The sequence below is a fragment of the Leucopleurus acutus genome, assembly GCF_964270905.1.
Source record: "Leucopleurus acutus genome assembly, chromosome: 21".
NCBI classification, from domain to species: domain Eukaryota; kingdom Metazoa; phylum Chordata; class Mammalia; order Artiodactyla; family Delphinidae; genus Leucopleurus; species Leucopleurus acutus.
In genome coordinates this window covers 13044679-13068015 of record NC_139163.1, presented here as the reverse complement: position 1 = coordinate 13068015, position 23337 = coordinate 13044679, and the positions used below count along the sequence as shown (strand labels likewise).

The window sequence follows — 23337 nt, the reverse complement described above, 5'->3', positions numbered from 1 at the left end:
CTTTCACCACCATTGCTGCGTATGGGGGGGCACTGTGTGCCAGAACCCACAGGCTTCTGGGGCAGGAATAGGTGTGGTTCTGTTTTCTGCGGGCGTGGGTGTGGATTTAAAGTGCTCTTGAGAATTTACCTACTGAGAATAAAAGAATTCCAAATTAAGATTCAAAAAAAAATTTTTTAGTTCATTTGGGGTAAGAATGAGGAGAGGATGAGGTATGGGGGCAGGGATATAGCCCTGCCTAATTTTTATGAATCTACCTATTTTTACATAGTTGTAATTAATAATATGCGTTTTTGTATTCATTTATCTTACTTAAAATTGTTACAAATACTCTGTTTGATATGGCTTTCATAACTGTAGTATTTACTAGCTGTAGAACATTTTCTTAGAGATTTACCATCATTTACTTAACCATCCAGCCATTGGTCTTTTTTCCCCTAGACTTTTGTGACTTTAGATAATTTTGAAATACATATCTTTGTACCTGAAGTTTTTTCAAACCTCTGGTTAGGATTGGGTTATTTCCAAAGAATAAATTCTCAAGAATAGAATTGTGGAGCCTGATGATAAGAGCTTGTTCTTATTTTTTTTTAAAGATCTCCCCCAAACTTGCTGTTTGTGTGTTTATATCACAGGACAAGTTTTGGCTGCTCTTTATAAACACAGACACAAAGTTCTGTGTCCCTGGATTGCTTTTATAATTTTATAAAACTGAAGTATAAAAGTATAGAAACGAAACTAAAGTACAGAAACTCTGACATGTGTCATCTGTGACCTGCAGCTGTTGGGGTGAAGTTCATTTGCTTTGCAGAAGGAACTGTATGATCAGTTTTCTTACAGTGAGTTCTGGTGATTCAAACCTTGAACTTTACAAAAACGTGTAACTAAAGGAATACCTGTTTGCCCCTGTTCTTCCCCGCAGGCAGTGCTGCTTCTTGGCTAAGGTATTAGGCTTGGCCATCACAGGAAACTGTGTTCCTTGCGTTGGGCCTGATGCTCTTCCTGATTTTTTTCTCCCCCGTTTTAGGTTGCAGAAATGTCAGAGTGTGTGGGCTCGGCGCTGCTCCACAAGGGCTTCAAGGCGGCCCCAGATCAGTTCATCGGCATCTTTTCTCAGAACAGACCTGAGGTATTAACCATTAGGCACTGACCGTACATGGTTTGGAGAGGTCTCAGATGGAAGAACCAGTTAGGGTTCACACCTATCTCTGCTTCAGACCAGATTCTTTGGTCTGATTACCTCTGAGAACATGACTTTGTGTTATGCCTTAGAGAGTTACATGTATGAAAACCCAAACCAGGCCCTTCTTAGCCTTTAGGTAGGGAAAAAAAAATCACTTTTAAAGAAAATTATGGTTTTTGTTTTTTTAAAATCAGGTCCCCAAACAAAAACTAGTGAAGAAAGTCTTAGAACAAATAACTAACAAAGAAGTCTTCCCACTTTAAGGGCTTCCTCTGTGATTAGAAAAATGGCATTAATAAATGACAGAGAAACTTGGATACATTTTTGTCAGTAGCAAACTCTCATCTTTTCTCTCTAAAAGGTCTGGGCTCTCTCTGCCCAGGTTATAAAGTTTAAAATCCCAGGGGCCATGGGGAAGGGGCCTCACTGGGAGCTGGCCTTAATTTGGGCAAGCAGACTGTTGTTTAGCCATCCAGGCCCATGCCTGGTGCTTCTGTAAACCACTGTATTAAATTACATTTAAATGAGAAGCCCCCTGGAGCTATTGCCTGTAATATGAGTAAACAAATAGTGGCATAGCTGGTGCAGAAAAATTCAAGCACTGGGCTTGAAGAAATTGAATTGATTCTTAGACCTACTGGGTCCAGAAGACATGTTGGTTCAATCCCTGTGCTACTATTTTATAAATTAGAGTGGTTTCTCAGCAGGTTGTTTTTAATAAATTTATTTATTTATTATTTTTGGCTGCCTTGGGTCTTCGTTGCTGGGCACAGGCTTTCTCTAGTTGCGGCGAGCTGGGGCTACTCTTCGTGCGGTGCACGAGCTTCTCATTGCCGTGGCTTCTCTTGTTGGGGAGCACAGGCTTTAGGCGTGTGGGCTTCAGTAGTTGCAGCACATGGGCTCAGTAGTTGTGGCGCGCGGGCTCTAGAGCGCAGGCCCAGTAGTTGTGGTGCACGAGCTTAGTTGCCCCGTGGCATGTGGGATCTTCCCCGACCAGGGCTTGAACCCGTGTCCCGTGCGTTGGCAGGTGGATTCTTAACCACTGCGCTACCAGCAAAGTCCAAGGTGGAGTCTTGATGCCTACGAGGGTGGGGAGGCCAAGGGAATGTCAGGAACAATGGCACGCTTGCGTGGAGCAGCATGTCTGTGATGGGGGATGAAGCATTTCACTGTGGTGGAGGGTGGAGTGGCAGGATGAGAGAGAGAGACAGCTCCAGGCCAAGTGAATGTGAGTGGGTTGTGTTTGCTCCCCATGGCCGCTGTGCCCTTATCCGTGCCGTGTGTTCTGCAGACGATGGGCACCACTGAGGATTATAAGCGAAAGAGGGACTCTGCTGCATCTGCCTTGTAGGCGGGTCAGTTGCTGTGTGGCTGATGTGTTTAGAGGAAGATTACCAGTGACTGTGTCACTTCTTTCCTTCCTCACTTTCCTAGGGAACCTTCCAGGACAGTTTTCCCGGTAGACAGTGTGTCCCTCTTCCCCTAGTCCCAGGCCCTACAGCACACTGTGGCCAGATTGCTGTCCCTTAGAGCCCCAGTTGCTGTTTGGCTGAGAAACCCCAGAGGCTGCACCTTGCCAGGGACATAGAGCCAGGCTCCCCCGTGGCCTCAGGCCGGCTCCAGCCCTCGCTCCAGCCTAGCCAGTCCCCACAGCCCTGCTGGGCCATCCCTGCCAGCCTGGTGGCTCACTGATGCCCCCACTCGCTGCCTTTTTTTAAAAAATATTTATTTGGCTGCGTTGGGTCTTAGTTGCGGCGCGTGGGATCTTCCTTGCGGCATGCAGGATCTTTCATTGCGGCACGCGGGCTTCTCTCTAGTTGTGGCACACGGGCTCAGTAGTTGTGGCACGTGGGCTTAGTTGCTCCGTGGCATGTGGGATCTTAGTTCCCTGACCAGAGATCGAACTTGCGACCGCTGCATTGGAAGGCAGATTCTTACCCACTGGACCACCCTCCCTGCTTTTTTTTAACATCTTTATTGGAGTATAATTGCTTTACAATGGTGTGTTAGTTTCTGCTTTATAACAAAGTGAATCAGTTATACATATACATATGTTCCCATATCTCTTCCCTCTTGGGTCTCCCTTTACCCTCCCTGCTTTGATCTCACAGTCCCGGCTCCCAGAGTCCCCTTACCTTTCTCTCGACCTGTCCAAATCGTGCTGCTCTTGCAAAGGGCAAGCTCGGTTACCTCCCCCACCAAGGAGGCCCACTGCAGGCTGTCTTGCCTCTGAGCCCGTCACTCTCATGCTGTTCATTCTCTTTTCACATATTTGCCTCAAATTTTCAGGCAAATTGTACTTTCCTTTTAAGAAGTGAGCAAGTGTTTTGCTCTCATTAGGAATCCCTTTGGTGCCTGGCACATAGTAGTAGGTACACAGATGTCAGTTTTGCTACATCTGGTGTTTCCATGTTGAATCTCTATAGAGTATTGTTTTCCCTGGAGTGGTTCCACAATATCTTATTTTCTCACCCTGATCTTTACGTTTTCTTTAGTGGGTGATCATTGAACAGGGATGCTTTGCTTATTCGATGGTGATCGTTCCCCTCTACGACACCCTCGGGACAGAAGCAATCACCTACATCATCAACAAAGGTATGTTTGCGGCCTTCAGGGGCACTTGGCATAGTTATTGGTTAGATACAGAGGCTACATTTGCTGATACATGATATGATAGGGATTTTTCCATTTAAATGTACATCTACCCTCCTATTCAAAAATGTAGTACTTAACCTGGTGTCAGATGTTACAGTCAAGCTTTTAGTATCCCAGAGCTGGTTCCTCACTGTGTCTCTTCACTTCCAGCTGAACTCTCTCTGGTTTTTGTGGACAAGCCAGGGAAGGCCATCCTCTTATTAGAAGGTGTAGAAAATAAATTAACACCATCCCTTAAAACTATCGTTCTCATGGACTCCTATGGCAGTAATCTGTCCGACCGAGGCAAGAAGTGCGGGGTGGAGCTCATCAGCTTGAAGGCGATGGAGGTGAGTCACCCTGCCCTACCCACCTCGCTGCAGGGTTTCCCTGAGGTCATTTTGGCTCAAATGTGGTGTCCAGTGCAGCCACAAAGTCCCAACTCTGGCTGGTCCTGTAAAAGATGGAGAGCAGAGATCTCTGTCTCTTTACTGGAAAGAAGAATGCTACCCGCATGCCCAGTGTTAATCCATCAATTTTACAGGAAGTGTTCTCATCAGGCGAGCTGCAGTGCTCACATACTCACTCTAGAGCACTGACAAGCCATGCCAATAAATGCTGGAAATGGGAATTTCAGATTCAGGCAGAGATTTAAGTTTGTATGTCCTCTTTAGGCTTTAACACCTTTTACTTACTGATTTATCTCTTAAACAGAGCCAGACATAGAAATCTGCCTCGTTATTCCTTTCCCCAGGTTGCTTTTATAGGGTCCTGGTGAATGTCTAGCATAGAGGCTTGATTTGATTTATTCTTGTATTATATTTAAGATTCACATTAATCACAACTTTAAAGGTAACCATTCTAGGAAAATGAGTGTGGTCCATACCTTAATTGATTGTTTGACATCGGATCCTACAAGAAGCTAGTCTCCCCAGTTTTTGGATTAAACTTCAATCCAAAACTGGGCAAGAGGAGGCCCTTGTTATTATGTGCACATCACGGGAAGTAATAGGTTCAGTAGAATAAGTCATTCTCTTTCTGAAAATATTATAAATATTTTCCTGGAAATGTTATAAAAATAGAGTTTTGAATTTTATTTACAGTTCTCCTTCTATCAAGAATTTGAGCTACGAGGAAGGATCTATAAAACCTTTCCTGGGGAACTTAGTTGTCACAGAGAATCTGTCATTTGTTCTGTCAGAGCTTCTGCCTCTCTCTCACTCACACACACACACACACACACACACACACAGACACACGATAGCATACAACAGGAGTCCATAAGAGCTAATGGATGTGCTGAATTGTTAAATTGGGTTTTTAACTAGATTTTCACCTAGCATTTCCCTATTTTTGTATTTTTTACTTGTAACCCCATTTCATAATTATATCTTTTCCCCCATTTTTCCTCTTCCTGCTGCCCCCACCACACACAGACACATACACAAGCTTTTTTTTGTCTTTTTTGACTGCTCTGTATGATAAAGGAGTAATCTTAAGATTAAAATTTAGATAAGTAAGTGACCAAAGATTATAATGTAAAGTTTATATTAAAATATTTATAAAAGACATTGTTTTACACTTACCTGTATAATATGATTCATATTGGGTTTTTAAAATTTTTATAAGCAAAATATTAAATTTTTAAGCAATGAATTTAAAACTAACTTTTTGGTTGATCATGTGATCTAATTTTTATTAATGTCTATTTTTATAGCATCAAAAATAGAAACATTGGTATTTTTACATTCTTTCCAATATTTTGTTACGAAAATTTTCAAATATGCAAGTTGAAAGAATTGAGCAGTAGACCACTATATCCCACCAAGAGTCTACAATTAACATTTTAATATATCTGCTTTATCACAGATTAATCATTCTATCTCTTTATTCACTTCACTGATTTGTCTTTTTTTATTCATTTTCAGTAGGGTACAAATTTTATCACCCCCAAATACTTCATTAAGTAGAATTCAGTTTTCCTTCTGTTTATGGTTCTTTTTTATTTTGGCATTTGGAACCTAAAGATGACAACTTTAATTTTTATAATAGCTGTATTTTTTCCTAAATAATGGCATAAGTCAGGCTTCAGGCTATGAAACTCTCTTGGCAAATAATGGACTAATTTGGATAATTTTTTTATAATAAATTAAAAGTCTAATTGCATATAACTTGCTTTATTTTACTTAACATCAATTTTTGAAGAATTAGAGATCTTAAGAAGTTAATGTAAGAATTTTAAAAAGATGAGTGGAAATTTGGATCTGATAAAGATTATTTTAGAAAGAAGATTGGTGGAATTATCGTTACTTTAACTCTTAGTTGACTTCTATTTGGATGTCAATGTTCCTATTTTTAATTAGTGGTCTGTTATATATATAATTTAAAGTGTGATTAGGATTAAAAACTGTTTAAAACTGTATGCTGGGTAGAAACTCACTGAGCCCTGAGCCCACCCATCTAATTTCCATTTATTTCTAGGCATGCTCATTCCACATGCTCACTCAAGCTGTTCGATTTTCATAGGAAAAGAATATTAATAGTTCATTTAAAAAAATGAATAGATATTAAAGTGGTCATGGAGACACCTTCATGAAGTAACACCATCAGAATTAGCCCTTGGTAGTAACTGGGAGTCCGCCTTTGGGAAATGCCGTACCTCAGAAATGAATCTGTCGTTCTTAACCTTCATAGCCATTCGCGAGTGGTCTTAGAGCTTCTGTCGTGGCCTGTTTTATAATCGGAGATGCCCCAATCCTTGCTCTGATCCATGTGGGGAGTACAGATAGTTGAGCCTCTCCAGAATGGCCACCAGTTAAGTCTGGCAGAGACTGATTTTCTCTCTCCAGATTGAAGATGTCAGTTCTGCAGAATGGGGTGATCACATATCTGTGCTGAGCTCTGATTTTGGAAGGATACAGAGCAGCTGTGGTTCTCTGATTACGGTGCAGAGCCGGGCTTTGTTAAAGGCTGTGATAGGGGAGTGGAAACCAGAAGAACGTGTAAAAGACTTGGATTCCTGTCTTCTGAATAAATCCTGTTTCAAAGGCCAGTCCTAATACCATCGATATAGTTTTATATAAGAGAGAAAACAACCAGAAAATGGCTTCTTAGAACGATGGGTAAGTATTTGGGTTCAGGTTAATGAAAATTGCTGTGGTTTATTTAATTTGAAATCTGTGCTGTCTTTGAGTCAGCTGGGAGCGAATCCCACAGAAAAGTCAGCTTGAACTGACTTGATGTGACTTTTGTTCTTTACATTTAGAAAATGTTTCCATTTAAGTTTTTTTTTTTCTCTTCTCTTTAAGGACCTGGGAAGAGCCAACAGACGGAAGCCCAAGGTGAGTGCACCATGTGCGACCCTGCCCCAGCCTCTGTGTAGCTTCCGTGTCTAATCAGCTCAGAGTCTAGTAGAAATCTTGAGTGATTATCTTATGACTTAAAGTTTTCTACTCTATTCTGATTTATACTGGCTTTTTTTTTTTTAATATGCTGCAGCCTCCAGCACCTGAAGATGTTGCAATAATCTGCTTCACAAGTGGCACTACAGGTCAGTTTTGAAAAGGAACTGTTTCTGAGTGGTATCTGGAAGTGTATATTCCCTGCCTCTTCTTGTGGATGACTTATTCGAGCTATAGATGGACTAGAACTAGAAGAGACAGAAGTGTTCAAGGCTGTCTTACGGTAGCTCTATAAGACGTTCCCAGAATCTGAGCACGTCCTCAAACATTTATGAAAGGTCACAGTAGGTAGGATCACCCATCTTCCTGGGACAAAGTGTATCCATGGTTTCCAGAAATAAAATTGCTGGATTTTCTTCTCTTACTGCTACACACACCCTCTAAAACTTGCCCATATTAGTAAAGATGGTTTAAGATAATAAGTTTCATTTTAAAGGATTGCAGATGGCTCAGGAATTTAATGTGACTAACTTTTGGCTTTCATGGGTGTACCTCACACTACAGGCATCAGAGGCTCTAATGATATGGGGTTTCTGGGCTTCTGTCATGTCCATCATTCTTGGATGGAGTTTCTGTCCTCTAACTTTGTTCTGTTCATATGTGTTCACAGGCAACCCCAAAGGAGCACTGATCACCCATCGAAATGTAGTGAGCGATTGTTCAGCATTTATTAAAATGACAGAGGTAAACCTTGGGGATATTGTCATCTTTCTTCATATCCATTGGTTGGCATCAGGCCTCAAGGAGGAAGGTGGTAGAAGCCCCACTATCATGTTAGGCATGGGCTGTATTTGAAACACTGTCTGAAATACAGATGAGGTCTGAGCTTTCGTACATTCACCTTCTCCCAAATAGTTTTCACTGTGGACCTAATCCCCAACTCCTGCTGTGACCGTTAGGATGAATTGACAGATAGGATTTATTCCATCTTTTATATGGTAAAACTTTATTTGGATACTGCTCTATAAATGTTTCCAGGAAAGGACAGAGAAGAACTGACTCTCTTGTTTTTATCTCCTATTTTAGTATGGAAAAGAATTAATTCCTTTAAGTTGACAAAGAAATGTTAAATGCTGCTGAAGGTTTTTTGGATTATTATCGTTTTTATTATTTATTATGCTTGATTGGATTTGGCTTCCACTTTATAAGAAGGATTAAAGCCTCAAACTTTAGTTACTTCCTATAGTCTTAAAGTTTGCTTTGTAAGTATCTTAGTCTGCCTGGGCTGCCGCAACAAAATAACACAGACTGGATGGCTTAAACAACAGACATGTATTTTCTCACAGTTTTGGAGGGTAGAAGTCCACGATCGAGGTGCCAGCAGGTTTGGTTCTGGTGAAGGCTCCCTTCTTGGCTTGTAGACCGCAGGCCCCTCACCACCCCTCCCCCGACCTCTCCTCTGTTTGCATACGGAGAACAAGAGAGAGGTTTCTGGTGTTTCTTCCTGTTCGTACAAGGACACCAGCCTTATTGGATCAGGGCCCCACCCTCATGACCTCATTTAACCTTAATGACCTTCCCTGTCTCCAAATACAGTCACTTTGGGGGCTAGGGCTTTAACATATGACTTTGAGGGGGATGGTCACAATTCAGCCTGTAACGCCAAAGGTCTATTTCAAACTTGCCGTTTAAAAAAGTACTTATTGAAAAATATAATGAATGCCTTTCCCTCATATCCTTTGCACACTTTTACATAATTTGCTTTTGCAAATTACATGTCTCTGGGAGGGCTCCATACGGTCTACTTTTCGTGGTAGGAGCCTGTGCTTAATGGTTTCGGGGAATGGGCAACTTTGGTGACTGCAGAAGCTCAATCTCACTTTCACTTATACTTAGACTTTCTTAATCCTTTTCGTATATACTTTCTAAACAGGGTTCAACATTTAGTACCTTACCAAGTGAAATTTTAATTTCCTTATTGACCTTCAAAGAAAACTTAAAATTCATGAATCATTGAAGTAAATGTTTACAGTTAATGTTAATATTAAGATTAATAATTTGTAATATATAATAATAAAGTGGAAAATTCCTGGAAATTCTAATGCTTTTCTGCCTGTCTGGTGTCTTTGCTTTCCAGGGTGCATTCGTTGCTTCCTCAGATGATACTTTGATCTCTTTCTTGCCTCTCGCCCACATGTTTGAGAAAGTTGTAGAGGTAGGCACTGAGTTTTATTTTGTTTGTGCATATGTGTTTGGTTGTGTTCTGCTAAGTTGTTGTGTTTTACAGAAAGCACTTGTCTTGAATGCTAGTGACACAGACATTTCATTTTTACCATTGCACACATGCATGAGTGGTTCACGCAGATAAGTTTGAGTGTGCAGACTGTCCTCTACGTAGAGAGTTCTTTGCTCAGGCCCATTTTAGAAATTGAGCTAATTATTTAAGAGTATAATTTTTTTTCTGGGTCCAGATACTTGAACTTTAATACTCATTTTAAAATTGGAAGCTCAGACTTTTGAAGGACACGAATATGGACATGAATTCAGAAAGATGAGCTGTGAATGTAGAATTTTTATGAATACCATCCCACAAAGGCTGGTGAGGCTTCAGTTCTGTAAGAAGTCTCTATTTTTTTTTTTTTTTTTGGCCACGCCATACGGCTTCTGGGATCTTAGTACCCCGACCAGCGATCGAACCCGTGCTCTCTGCAGTGGAAGGTACGGAGTCCTAACCACTGGACCGCCAGGGAAGTCTCTATTTTTGACTGTGCTTGTTCATAAGGCACAAGTTGATTCCAGATTCATTTTTTCAGCAATATTCCAAGTGCCTTTGGCAAAGCGGGATGACCTTTAGCTGACCTCTGCCTGAGCTCCTCATACACGAGTGTGTGACTAATTTAAAAACTGACCAAGAACCATCTTTTTTCCTTCTTGGACAGTTTTGGATTGTATGCTTATAGGAGAAACAGTGAGCACTGCTCACTCATTTAATGAATGTTCACGGGGCACCAGCTGTGTTGCAGGTTCTGGGCAGGTGTTAGAGAGAGCGGGGCAGCTGATAAAATCCCGGCCCTTTGACTAGCTGCCGCCCTGTAGGATTCACTTCCCCCAAAGGATCAAGGATCTTGCATCAGATACTTGTGTCTCCTGCATGCCTCAGGAGACCTTGTGAGTTTACAGAGTGATTGCAGACGTGTTGACAGTGGAACTAGTTTTCAAAGTGTGCCCAGGAGGCAGGCCACACTGAACAGAAACCTCCGAGCTTTAATTTTTAAACAATGAACCTTTCTAGTTGTTTCTGCTTTCAAGCCTGAGACCGTTTGTACTTCCGTTGCATCATCTCTTGAATCTCTCTTTCTTTTTAAAATTTAAAACAGGCAGACTCTTTGTCAAGTGCCTGTGGCTTGCCAGTGCAGCTTGCATCAGACAGGAAGAAATTCAGGCACTAGGTTACAGCCGAATGCAAACTGCTGCGGTACAGATGGCCTAGTGCCTCAGCCGCAGCGTATTCTGACTACTCAGAATTTTTTAGTTAGATTCAGATAGAAGAGATGAGACTTTAAAAAGCTAAGGCAAGTAGCTACGTTTTTTTGATGAGAATAAGTTAGACCTAAAGTTTCTGGAAGGCTAAAAATACTTGGATTATCGCATACCATGTCATTCATTCAGCAGATATTTATTATTGAAGCTAAAATAGCAGAAGCTCTCTGATCATCACTGAAAACCACGTTCCCTGGTTTCTTACTAGTCCTTTTATCTTCAGGATAGTCGAGAGCGATGCCACATGCCCGTGTTGTACAAGGACGCAAGCACGTTGTTTTAAAAGCTCCCTACATTTAGGAACTTTATGATTTCTGGAAGCTGGTCTGAAATGCTAACACTGGAGCCTTGTGTGTCTGTGTGTGTTGTGTGATGCCTGCTGCAATGGTGACATGTTGGATGTTTCCATTTACCTCTCTAGTTTTTGATGCTGAGTCACGGAGCTAAAATAGGATTTTTCCAAGGAGACATCAGGCTGCTTATGGATGATCTCAAGACCCTTCAACCCACCGTCTTCCCTGTGGTCCCCAGACTGCTGAACCGGATGTTTGACCGAGTAAGTGCCAAGCGAAGAGAAGGGGCAGAGCTCCAGACCTTGAGTCCAAGACCGTGTGTGACCGTGGCCGCTGCCCTTACTCTCCCGAGGGACTGCAGTTTACCCCTCTGCTAATAAAGCTGAGTGCTTTTGCCTCCCAGAGCTGTGAGTGACGGTTATAAGAGAAAGTGCCTGTGGACACACCTTGTCAACTGGAAGGCACAATACAGGTGTGAGGTGGAGCTTGTTTTATTTTCATGATAAACTCTTTGAGCCTCTGTTTTCTCATCTTTACAGTGGACTGTTACCTCCTCCATCTCATAAAGATGCTAATTACATCATATGAAAAGGCTTTATAAATTGTAAAGCTCCACTGCATGAAAAGTATTACTTACTTAGCCACCCTGAGAGACGTGACTAAACCAAGCCAGGGACCGAGAGGAGATGGTGAGCCTTTAGAGCACGGACCCCACAGCTGGGGCAGGACCCCGTGTGGTGTGAGCAGTCTCCAGAATGAATTTGGACTGGGCAATTCTAATACTCTTTATTTTGAGACATGGCTTTCATCATCTATGAGAACCTTCTCATTTTTTTTTAAAATTTATTTATTTTTGGCTGCGTTGGGTCTTCGTTGCTGCCCACGGGCTTTCTGTAGTTGCGATGAGCGGGGGCTACTCTTTGCTGTGGTGCGCGGGCTTCTCATTGAAGTGGCTTCTCTTGTTGTGGAGCATGGGCTCTAGGCACGCGGGCTTCAGTAGCTGTGGCGTGCAGGCTCAGTAGTTGTGGCACATGGGTTCAGCAGTTGTGGCACGCGAGCTCTAGAGCGCAGACTCAGTAGTTGTGGCGCATGGGCTTAGTTGCTCTGCGGCATGTGGAATCTTCCAGACCAGGGATCGAACCTGTGTCCCCTGCATTGTCAGGCAGATTCTTAACTACTGCGCCACCAGGGAAGTGCCAACCTTCTCATTTTCTTAATAGTTCTTTTTTAAAAAACTGTAAAACAGCTTTATTGAGATATAATTCACATTACATGCAATTCACCCATTAAGTGTACAATTCAAAGGTTTTGAGTACATTCACAGAGTTCTGCAACCATCATTACAGTCCATTTTAGAACATTTTTATCACCTCAAAAAGGATGTGGTATCATCCTCCACCCTGCTACCTCCCTCCACCACCCAAAAAACTCATCTACTTCCTGAATCTATAGATTCCCCTATTCTGGATTTTCATGCGAATGGAATCATGCAATATTCTTTTGTTGCTGGCTTCTTTTGCTTAGTATGCTTTCAAGGTCCATCCATGTCATAGCATGCATCCATACTTCATTCCTTTTAATGGCCAAATAATATTCCACTGCATGGATACAACACGTTTTATTTATCCATCCATCCATTGATGGGCATTTGGGTTGTTTCTGCTTTTTGGCTATTATGAATAATGCTGCTGTGACCATTCACGGGCAAGAGGCTGTGTGGACATGTGTTTTCATTCTCTCAGGTATGTGCCTAGGAGCGGAATTGCTAGTCGTACAGTAACTCTGTGTTTAACTGAGGAACTGCCGGTCTGTTTTCTAAAGCAGCTGCACCATTTTACATTCCCACAAGCAGTGTATGAGGGTTCCAATTTCTCTACATTTTCACTGACACTTGTTATTATCTGACTTCTTAGTGTCTCGCCATCCTACTTATTGTGAAACCTTCTTGCTTCTTGACTTATTAGATTTTTGCTCAGGCAAACACCACGCTGAAGCGATGGCTGTTGGACTTTGCCTCCAGGAGGAAAGAAGCCGAGCTTCGCAGTGGCATCATCAGAAACAACAGCCTGTGGGATAAGTTGATCTTCCACAAAATACAGGTAGCACATTGACTCACAATGGTTATTTGTCATGTAAACGCCTTTGCCTTTCAAACTTTCTGTGAGGGCTCTTTTTTTTTTTTCAATTGAAGTATAGTTGATGTACAATATTATATAAGTTACAGGTGTACAATATAGTAATTCACAATTTCTAAAGATTATACTCCATTTATAGTTATTATAAAATATTGGCGATATTCCCCATGTTGTGCAATATATCCTGGTAGCTTATTTTATACCTAATAGTTTGTACCTCTTAATCCCCTACCCCTATATTGTGTGAGGACTGTTTTTAAAAGAGAAGGTGAGAGGGAGAATTTCTGGCACATTTCTAAAAACTAAGGACAAAGCCATTAGCAAAACCTCAGTGTCCAAGATAAATCTGAACAGTGTTTAGCTATCCAGGGCAGAAAAGGAATCAGGTAGCGTAGCCTTTCTGATTCTCCATTTTGTTTTACCGTTCTGGAACTCTTGAGGTATTTTTTTAGGCATGAGTGATAAAGAATATGGAATAGTATTATGTCCCCCAGAAGGTGGTGGTTGCCATAAACCCACGACACTCTTGTTCTAATTCCTTAAAACACCTGCAGGTATAGAGGTGTTGCTTTATTTTCCACACCTGTTGAGAGTGAATGGAGTGGTTTCGGGTGGAACCAAACTCCAGTCAGGTGTCCCCCTTGGGGTGCCTGTGCGTCGTTGGGCGCAGTGAGTTCTGTGCAGCCTGCAGACAAGGAGCTGGTGGATTAGAGTATCGGGGTTCCAAGAAGGAATCTTTGAGAAGCCCGCCACCTTCCAGTCACTTGCCCCTCACCCTCTCCCCTCTCCCTGCCTTGCAAGTCGAGCCTGGGAGGAAAAGTACGGCTGATGATCACAGGAGCAGCGCCCGTGTCCGCCACCGTGCTGACCTTCCTGAGAGCGGCGCTGGGCTGCCAGGTGAGGCGCCTCCCTCCGCACCCACCCCTGGTCTCGGACCGAGTCCTGCCCAGGAGTCTGCTTTCCAAAAGGCACTCTTCTTCTCCTCCATGTGCCGTATTGTTGTTTGGAAGATCATGTTATTCCTAGGTTGCTTGGAGAAAGGGGTATAGGCACACCTCGGAGATACAGCAGGTTCAGTTCCAGATCACTGCAATAAAGCCAATGTTGCAACAAAGCCAATATCGCAGTAAAGCCAGTCAGTGAACTTTTTGGGTTCCTGGTGCAGATAAAAGTAATGTTTACACTAGTCTGTAGTCTGTTAAGTGTGCAATAGTATTATGTCTAAAAAGCAATGTGTAGATCTTAATTTAAAAATACTTTATTGCTAACCGTCATCTGACAACGCAGCGTTGCCACAAACCTTCAATTTGTAAGAAATGCAGTATCTGCAAAGCGAATAAAATGAAGTGTGCCTGTATATATCTTTTACCCCAGGCAGAATATGCATTTGTGTCTACCACTGGGTAATTTTCTCTAGGGTGAGGCACAGAAGATGCCTTTAGATCAGGTGTGAGGGCATGGGGATTGGCAGTAAGTGATAAGGCGACCTGCAAAGCATGCAGAGACCCTTTCTTAAGGGGGAGGGGGAGCCAGCAGAGACTGGGTGATAAGTAGCGGAGCCGACGGAGCGAGTGAGTCCCTGGGCAGGTGGTGCACGGCGTGACCTGTGAATGACATTGTCTCCTACGTGGGTGAATACGTTGGGTGCTGTAATAAAGCGTGTTGTAGTGTATGGGCTGAGGTTACCAAACGAGCTAGAGGAACTTAGTTACTGAGCACTTCCAGCAGAGGTGTGACTGTCCCCCTCTCTTCCTGTCCCACCTCTTGGTGACCCAGTTCTACGAAGGCTATGGACAGACCGAGTGCACTGCTGGGTGCTGCCTGACTGTGCCTGGGGACTGGACCGCAGGTATGATGGCAGGACTTTCCTTATCGGGATCTTACTTTTGGCATTGGAATGACTGGAATTGGGTTAATAAACCAACTTAAACAAGTGCTGTGTCTCTGATGATTAGGCCTTGGGGTCAACAATCTTGGAAACCAGGGGGCCCTGTGGCAGAGTGGGATGTGACTTTGAGGCTCTGACTGTCAACCTGGGTGGGTGGCAACAGAGACTTACGTAGATCCTGAAGGTCACATCTAGAGATGGTGTTCTTTATACCAGGTTCAGAATGTTTGGCCCAACAGAGCTTTCCAGGAATTGATTGGGGCCTAATTATTTGCTGGTAAATTTTAATTAAATTTCCAGAGACTCCAGACAGAAATAAACACAAGTCCTTTGTCCCCAAAGGAAAAAACAGGGGAGGACAAACTGTCCTGCCTGAGGTTCTGCCTCAGGAGTTTATGATGCATATTATATGCGCTTCATCCCAGCACCCCTGTGAGAGAAGCCCTGTTACCTCTGCGAGGACATGATTGATTGTTGGCTAAAAAGCATGTCAGTAATGTATAAGAATTTACACAGCTTTATGTTTTGGAGCCAGGATTCCAACCCAGGTCTGACCACAAGACTCCTGTGCTTTCCCCTGTCCCACGCCAGCAGTGTATTCTACACTGATAAATAAACTCTGTGATTTGTTTGCTGTTTTACACATATGAGCATCTAATGACATAGATTCTAGTATCAAGCACTTTCTAGTAGCATAATTCTGCTGCGATTGGCACTAACAGTCTGTGAACCTTTTTCATGGTGTTTGTTTAATATTTTTTTTAATAAATTTATTTACTTATTTATTTTTGGCTGTGTTGGGTCTTCGTTGCTGCGTGTGGGCTTTCTCTAGTTGTGGCGAGCAGGGGCTACTCTTCGTTGCTGTGCGTGGACTTCTCATTGCAGTGGCTTCTCTTGTTGTGGAGCATGGGCTCTAGGCACATGAGCTTCAGTAGTGGTGGCACATGGGCTCAGTAGTTGTGGCTCACATGCTCTAGAGCACAGGCTCAGTAGTTGTGGCACACGGGCTTAGTTGCTCCGTGGTATGTGGAATCTTCCCGGACCAGGAATCGAACCCGTGTCCTCTGCATTGGCAGGTGAATTCTTAACCACTGCGCCACCAGGGAAGTCCCTGTTTGTTTAATTTTTAACTCCTGGTGCCTTACCGGCTAGAGAATTTGAATAGTGATTTCTTTAAGCTAAAATTATCAGAACATAGGAAGAATGACTTGTGATACTCTTAAAACTTAATCTAATATCTGTTACTTTTGTTTTGGGAAAAGAACCCAGTCCTAGCACTGTTTGGCAAGAGAGTTAAGTGAGTTGTGAAAAGAATCCCTGTCCTGTCTTCATAAACTTACATGTAAAACATGTTCGTTTATAATCAAGGGAATAAGGCCGTATTAGTTAGAACCATCTGACCCGTCAAGGTCTGTTCTTGTAGAGAACGGGGACATGACCTCTGTATGAGGGAGAGCAGGGCCCTCAGATCATGGGAACCAGGTGAAAGTTTCAGGAAACCTGCTTCCAGGTGTTCAAAGAAACCCTGAAAATGAGCAGCCAGGTCATTTATACTTTGAAAAATAATTTGGAGCATCAGACTTGGGAAAGCTCCCTAGGAGACATTGGACTGTTTTTGTCTCTTTTCTAGGAATAAACTCTGTAATTTACCAGGGGGAGACAGGCTGTGATTGCCGAAACCAGAGGTTTATACCCTCTGTTCTCATCGTGAGTGGGCTTGTTTGTGATAAAAGTGATCTGTCCTAAGGATATGTAGTCACGGTAGGAGTGATCATCTTTTATTTGATATACAGGCCATGTTGGTGCCCCAATGCCTTGCAACATTATAAAGCTTGTCGATGTGGAAGAAATGAATTACATGGCTGCCAAGGGCGAGGGCGAGGTGAGTGAAATCCCGCAGTCACCCCCTCACTGCGGGCTCCTCCAGTAACCAGCCACCTCTCAGCACCACAGCACGTAAAGCCACTGAGCCTGGTGTTGCTGGTGACCCTGAGTCACACAGGCTTCTTTTTGACGGTACATTTATGCCTAACTCGCAGGGCGGGTAGGGAGGTGGGGGGCTCTAATGCCTGCCTTCTGCCGCCAGCCACGATGGGGCCGAGGGCCCAGGAGGGTACAGAGGCTCCAGGGCCTGAAGTCCTGGGCCGCGGCTTCCTGTCTGCTAATTGCCCTCCATGCCTGTTAGTGAGCTACTGGCTAGAGGAAGGAAGGCCAAATTGCTTTGGGATTTCACCCCCTTTGGGATTTTCCAGAAGCTCTGATCCAGAGCCTAGGGTGAGCGTGAGCCCTGGAACTTGACTACAGCCAAGGCCATTATGGAAGGGAAGTGGGGGATTGGAGGTGCTGCCACGATGCCAGCGGGGCTCTGGTAGCTCTGGGAGACACACACACACACACACACACACACACACACACACACACACACACGAGTTTTCTCTGGAGAAGCCCCAGTCAGTGCTCTTAACAGATCATCTTTTTCCCCCTCCAGTTTTGTTGAGATATAATTGACATCTAGCACGGTGTGAGTTTAAGGTGTACAGCATCATGATTTGACTCGCATATATTGTGAAATGATCACCGCAGCAACTTTAGTAAACATCCATCCTCTCATATAGATACAAAAAAAAGAAGAAATGTGTTTTTTTCCCTTGTGATGAGAACTCTTTAATATCTGCTCTCTTAACAACTTTAAAATCTTCCATATGGCTGTGCTAACTGTAGTTGCCATGCTGTACATGACACCCCTGGTCCTTATTTATCTTATAACTGGATGTTTGTACCTTTCATCCACCTTCTTCCAACTCCCACGCCTCCCTCCCGATCTTTTCCCCTCAGGTGTGTGTGAAAGGGGCTAATGTATTTCAAGGCTACTTAAAGGACCCAACAAACACAGCAGAAGCTCTGGATAAAGACGGCTGGTTGCACACAGGGGACATTGGAAAGTGGTTACCAGTAAGTGGTCCCCTCCCTTGTTCACAGACCCTTTTGTTCCACCGTAGGGAAGAAAAAACCCCACGTCGCAGTGGCACCCTAACTTTCCCTCCCCTTTCTCCTCACCGAGTGGTGGAGCGTAGACCCTTCCGTCTTCTGCAGGAAACAGGCTTATACTTAGCATCCTCGTGTAGCATTTTCACTTTAACGGCAGCAAATATGTTTGGTTTTGATGCTTGACATCCTTTCCGGTTGCTGCTTCCGGCTTGAAATCCAGAGACACTGTGTCTGGCTTTTCACATTTCACTGCTGTGCCTTGATGTTGAGGCCTTAGTTAAGGTCTGGGGGCACTGCATAGGCTGCCAGGCATGTACGACAGGCGAAAATTTGTGAACACACATGTTTCTTAGCATTGTCATCTCAGTAAAAACAGGATAAGTACTTAGAGGATCAGGCCATCCCTTTGAACTTAGCCTCAGAACCGTTTACTGTAGAGAAATACAGAGTCCGTCTTGGGAGTGAGATGCTTGTGCAAAAAGCCGAGCTGTAGGTTTCACCACTTTTGCTTGTTGTGGAACATTAGTTTAGAACTTTTTTTTTTAATTTTTTAATTTTATTTTTTTATAGAGCAGGTTCTTATTAGTCATCAATTTTATACACATCAGTGTATACATGTCAATCCCAATCTCCCAATGCATCACACCACCATCCCCCCACCATCACTTTCCCCCCTTGGTGTCCCTATGTTTGTTCTCTACATCTGTGTCTCAATTTCTGCCCTGCAAACCGGTTCATCTGTACCATTTTTCTAGGTTCCACATATATGCATTAATATATGATATTTGTTTTTCTCTTTCTGACTTACTTCACTCTGTATGACAGTCTCTAGGTCCATCCACATCTCAACAAATGACCCAATTTCGTTCCTTTTTATGGCTGAGTAATATTCCATTGTATATATGTGCCACATCTTTATCCATTCGTCTGTCGATGGGCATTTAGGTTGCTTCCATGACCTGGCTATTGTAAATAGTGCTGCAGTGAACATTGGGGTGCATGTGCCTTTTTGAATTATGGTTTTCTCAGGGTATATGCCCAGCAGTGGGATTGCTGGATCATATGGTAATTCTATTTTTAGTTTTTTAAGGAAGCTCCATACTGTTCTCCATAGTGGCTGTGTCAGTTTACATTCCCACCAACAGTGCAAGAGGCTTCCCTTTTCTTCACACCCTCTCCAGCATTTGTTGTTTGTAGATTTTCTGATGATGCCCATTCTAACTGGTGTGAGGTGATACCTCATTGTAGTTTTGATTTGCATTTCTGTAATAATTAGTGATGTTGAGCAGCTTTTCACGTGCTTCTTGGCCATCTGTATGTCTTCTTCGGAGAAATGTCTATTTAGGTCTTCTGCCCATTTTTGGATTGGGTTGTTTGTTTTTTTAACATTGAGCTGCATGAGCTATTTATATATTTTGGAGATTAATCCTTTGTCCGTTGATTCGTTTGCAAATATTTTCTCCCATTCTGAGGGTTGTCTTTTCGTCTTGTTTATGGTTTCCTTTGCTGTGCAAAAGCTTTTAAGTTTAATTAGGTCCCATTTGTTTATTTTTGTTTTTATTTCCATTACTCTAGGAGGTGGATCAAAAAAGATCTTGCTGAGATTTATGTCAAAGAGTGTTCTTCCTATGTTTTCCTCTAAGAGTTTTATAGTGTCCAATCTTACATTTAGGTCTCTAATCCATTTTGAGTTTATTTTTGTGTATGGTGTTAGGGAGTGTTCTAATTTCATTCTTTTACAGGTAGCTGTCCAGTTTTCCCGGCACCACTTATTGAAAAGACTGTCTTTTCTCAATTGTATATCCATGCCTCCTTTGTCATAGATTAGTTGACCATAGGTGCATGGGTTTACCTCTGGGCTTTCTATCTTGTTCCATTGATCTGTGTTTCTGTTTTTGTGCCAGTACCATATTGTCTTGATTACTGTAGCTTTGTAGTGTAGTCTGAAGTCAGGGAGTCTGATTCCTCCAGCTCCGTTTTTTTCCTTCAAGACTGCTTTGGCTATTCGGGGTCTTTTGTGTCTCCATACAAATTTTAAGATTTTTGTTTTAGTTCCGTAAAAAATGCCATTGGTAATTTGACAGGGATTGCATTGAATCTGTAGATTGCTTTGGGTAGTATAGTCATTTTCACAGTATTGATTCTTCCAGTCCCAGAACATGGTATATCTCTCCATCTGTTGGTACCATTTTAAATTTCTTTCATCAGTGTCTTATAGTTTTCTGCATACAGGTCTTTTGTCTCCCTAAGTAGGTTTATTCCTAGGTATTTTATTCTCTTTGTTGCAGTGGTAAATGGGAGTGTTTCCTTAATTTCTCTTTCAGATTTTTCATCATTAGTGTATAGGAATGCAAGAGATTTCTGTGCATTAATTTTGTATCCTGCAGCTTTACCAAACTCATTGATTGGCTCTAGTAGTTTTCTGGTGGCATCTTTAGGATTCTCTATGTATAGTATCATGTCACCTGCAAACAGTCACAGTTTTTCTTCTTCTTCTCCAATTTGTATTCCTTTTATTTCTTTTTCTTCTCTGATTGCCGTGGCTAGGACTTCCAAAACCATGTTGAATAGTAGTGGTGAGAGTGGACATCCTTGCCTTGTTCCTGATCTTAGAGGAAATTATTTCAGCTTTTCACCATTGAGAATGATGTTGCTGTGGGTTTGTCATATATGGCCTTTATTATGTTGAGGTAGGTTCCCTCTATGCCCACTTCCTGGAGAGTTTTTATCATAAATGGGTGTTGAATTTTGTCAAAAGCTTTTTCTGTGTCGATTGAGATGATCATATGGTTTTTCTTCTTCATCTTGTTCATATGGTGTATCACATTGATTGATTTGCATATATTGAAGAATCCTTGCATCCCTGGGATAAATCCCACTTGATCATGGTGTATGATCCTTTTAATGTGTTGTTGGATTCTGTTTGCTAGTATTTTGTTGACGATTTTTGCATCTATATTCATCACTGATATTGGTCTGTAATTTTCTTTTTTTGTACTATCTTTGTCTGGTTTTGGTATCAGGGTGATGGTGGCCCCATAGAATGAGTTTGGGAGTGTTCCTTCCTCTGCAATTTTTTAGAAGAGTTTTAGAAGGATGGGTGTTAGCTCTTCTCTAAATGTTTGGTAGAATTCACCTGTGAAGCCATCTGGTCCTGGACTTTTGTTTGGAAAATTTTTAATCACAGTTTCAATTTCATTACTTGTGATTGGACTGTTCCTATTTTCTTTTTCTTCCTGGTTCAGTCTTAGAAGCTTATACCTTTCTAAGAATTTGTCCATTTTCTTCCAGGTTGTCTATTTTATTGGCATAGAGTTGCTTGTAGTAGTCTCTTAGGATGCTTTGTATTTCTGTGGTGTCTGTTGTAACTTCTCCTTTTTCATTTCTAATTTTATTTATTTGAGTCCTCTCCCTCTTTTTCCTGATGAGTCTGGCTAATGGTTTATCAATTCTGTTTATCTTCTCAAAGAACCAGCTTTTAGTTTTACTGATCTTTGCTATTGTTTTCTTTGTTTCTATTTCATTTATTTCTGCTCTGATCTTTATGATTTCTGCTAACTTTGGGTTTTGTTCGTTCTTCTTTCTCTGGTTCCTTTAGGTATAAGGTTAGATTGTTTATTTGAGATTTTTCTTGTTTCTTGAGGTAGGCTAGTATAGCTGTAAACTTCCCTCTTAGAACTGCTTTTGCTGCATCCCACAGGTTTTGGATGGTCGTGTTTTCATTGTCATTTGTGTCTAGGTATTTTTTGATTTCCTCTTTGATTTCTTCAGTGATATCTTTGTTATTTAGTAACGGAGTGTTTAGCCTCCATATGTTTGTGTATTTTACGTTTTTTTCCCTGTAATTCATTTCTAATCTCATAGCATTGTGGTCTGAAAAGGTGCTTAATATGATTTCAGTTTTCTTAAATTTACTGAGGCTTGATTTGTGACCCAAGATGTAATCTATCCTGGAGAATGTTCCGTGCGCACTTGAGAAGAAAGTGTAATCTGCTGCTTTTGGATGGAATGTCCTATAAATATCAATTAAATCTATCTAGTCTACTGTGTAATTTAAAGCTTTTGTTTCCTTATTAATTTTCATTTTTAATGATCTGTCCATTGGTGTAAGTAAGGTGTTAAAGTCCCCCACTATTATTGTGTTACTGTCGATTTCCTCTTTTTCAGCTGTTAGCAGTTGCCTTATGTATTGAGGTGCTCCTATGTTGGGTGCATATATATTTATAATTGTTATATCTTCTTCTTGGATTGATCCCTTGATCATTATGTAGTGTCCTTCCTTGTCTCTTGTAACATTCTTTATTTTAAAGTCTATTTTATCCGATATGAGTATTGCTATTCCAGCTTTCTTTTTTGTTGTTGTTGTACGCGGGCCTCTCACTGTTGTGGCCTCTCCCGTTGCAGAGCACAGGCTCCGGACGCACAGGCTCAGTGGCCATGACTCACGGGCCTAGCCGCTCTGTGGCATGTGGGATCTTCCCGGACCGGGGCACGAACCCGTGTCCCCTGCATCAGCAGGCCGACTCTCAACCACTTCACCACCAGGGAAGCCCTCCAGCTTTCTTTTGATTTCCATTTGCATGGAATATCTTTTTCCATCCCCTCACTTTCAGTCTGTATGTGTCCCTAGGTCTGAAGTGGGTCTCTTGTACACAACATATATACTGGTCTTGTTTTTGTATCCATTCAGCGAGCCTGAGTCTTTTGGTTGGAGCATTTAATCCATTCACGTTTAAGGTAATTATCGATATGTATGTTCCTATGACCATTTTTTTAATTGTTTTGGGTTTGTTTTTGTAGGTCCTTTTCTTCTCTTGTGTTTCCCACTTAGAGAAGTTTCTTTAGCATTTGTTGTAGAGCTGGTTTGGTGGTGCTGAATTCTCTTAGCTTTTGCTTGTCTGTAAAGCTTTTGATTTCTCCATCAAATCGCAATGAGATCCTTGCCAGGTAGAGTGATCTTGGTTGTAGGTTCTTCCCTTTCATCACTTTAAGTATATCATGCCACTCCCTTCTGGCTTATAGAATTTCTGCTGAGAAAACATCTGTTAACCTTATGGGAGTTCCCTTGTATGTTATTTGTCGTTTTTCCCTTGCTGCTTTCAAAAATTTTTCTTTGTCTTTAATTTTTGCCAATTTGATTACTATGTGTCTCGGCGTGTTTCTCCTGGGTTTATCCCGTATGGGACTCGCTGCCCTTCCTGGACTTGGGTGGCTATTTCCTTTCCCATGTTAGGGAAGTTTTCGACTATAATCTCTGCAAATATTTTCTCTGGTC

General features: G+C 42.1%; 1 protein-coding gene across 1 annotated transcript in view; it reads left to right on the top strand.

Moving 5' to 3' along the window:
- The window catches only part of ACSL1 (acyl-CoA synthetase long chain family member 1), a 71126-nt gene that overhangs the window by 42905 nt on the left and 4884 nt on the right, over positions 1-23337 (top strand). Inside the window, exons 5-17 of the mRNA XM_082863982.1 lie at positions 1028-1129; positions 3679-3778; positions 3989-4167; positions 7126-7158; positions 7316-7367; positions 7889-7962; positions 9356-9433; positions 11180-11314; positions 13016-13150; positions 13988-14083; positions 14963-15035; positions 16868-16956; positions 17910-18026. Coding sequence (XP_082720108.1) covers positions 1028-1129; positions 3679-3778; positions 3989-4167; positions 7126-7158; positions 7316-7367; positions 7889-7962; positions 9356-9433; positions 11180-11314; positions 13016-13150; positions 13988-14083; positions 14963-15035; positions 16868-16956; positions 17910-18026 — 1263 coding nt within the window. The remainder of the gene's footprint in view (positions 1-1027; positions 1130-3678; positions 3779-3988; positions 4168-7125; positions 7159-7315; positions 7368-7888; positions 7963-9355; positions 9434-11179; positions 11315-13015; positions 13151-13987; positions 14084-14962; positions 15036-16867; positions 16957-17909; positions 18027-23337) is intronic.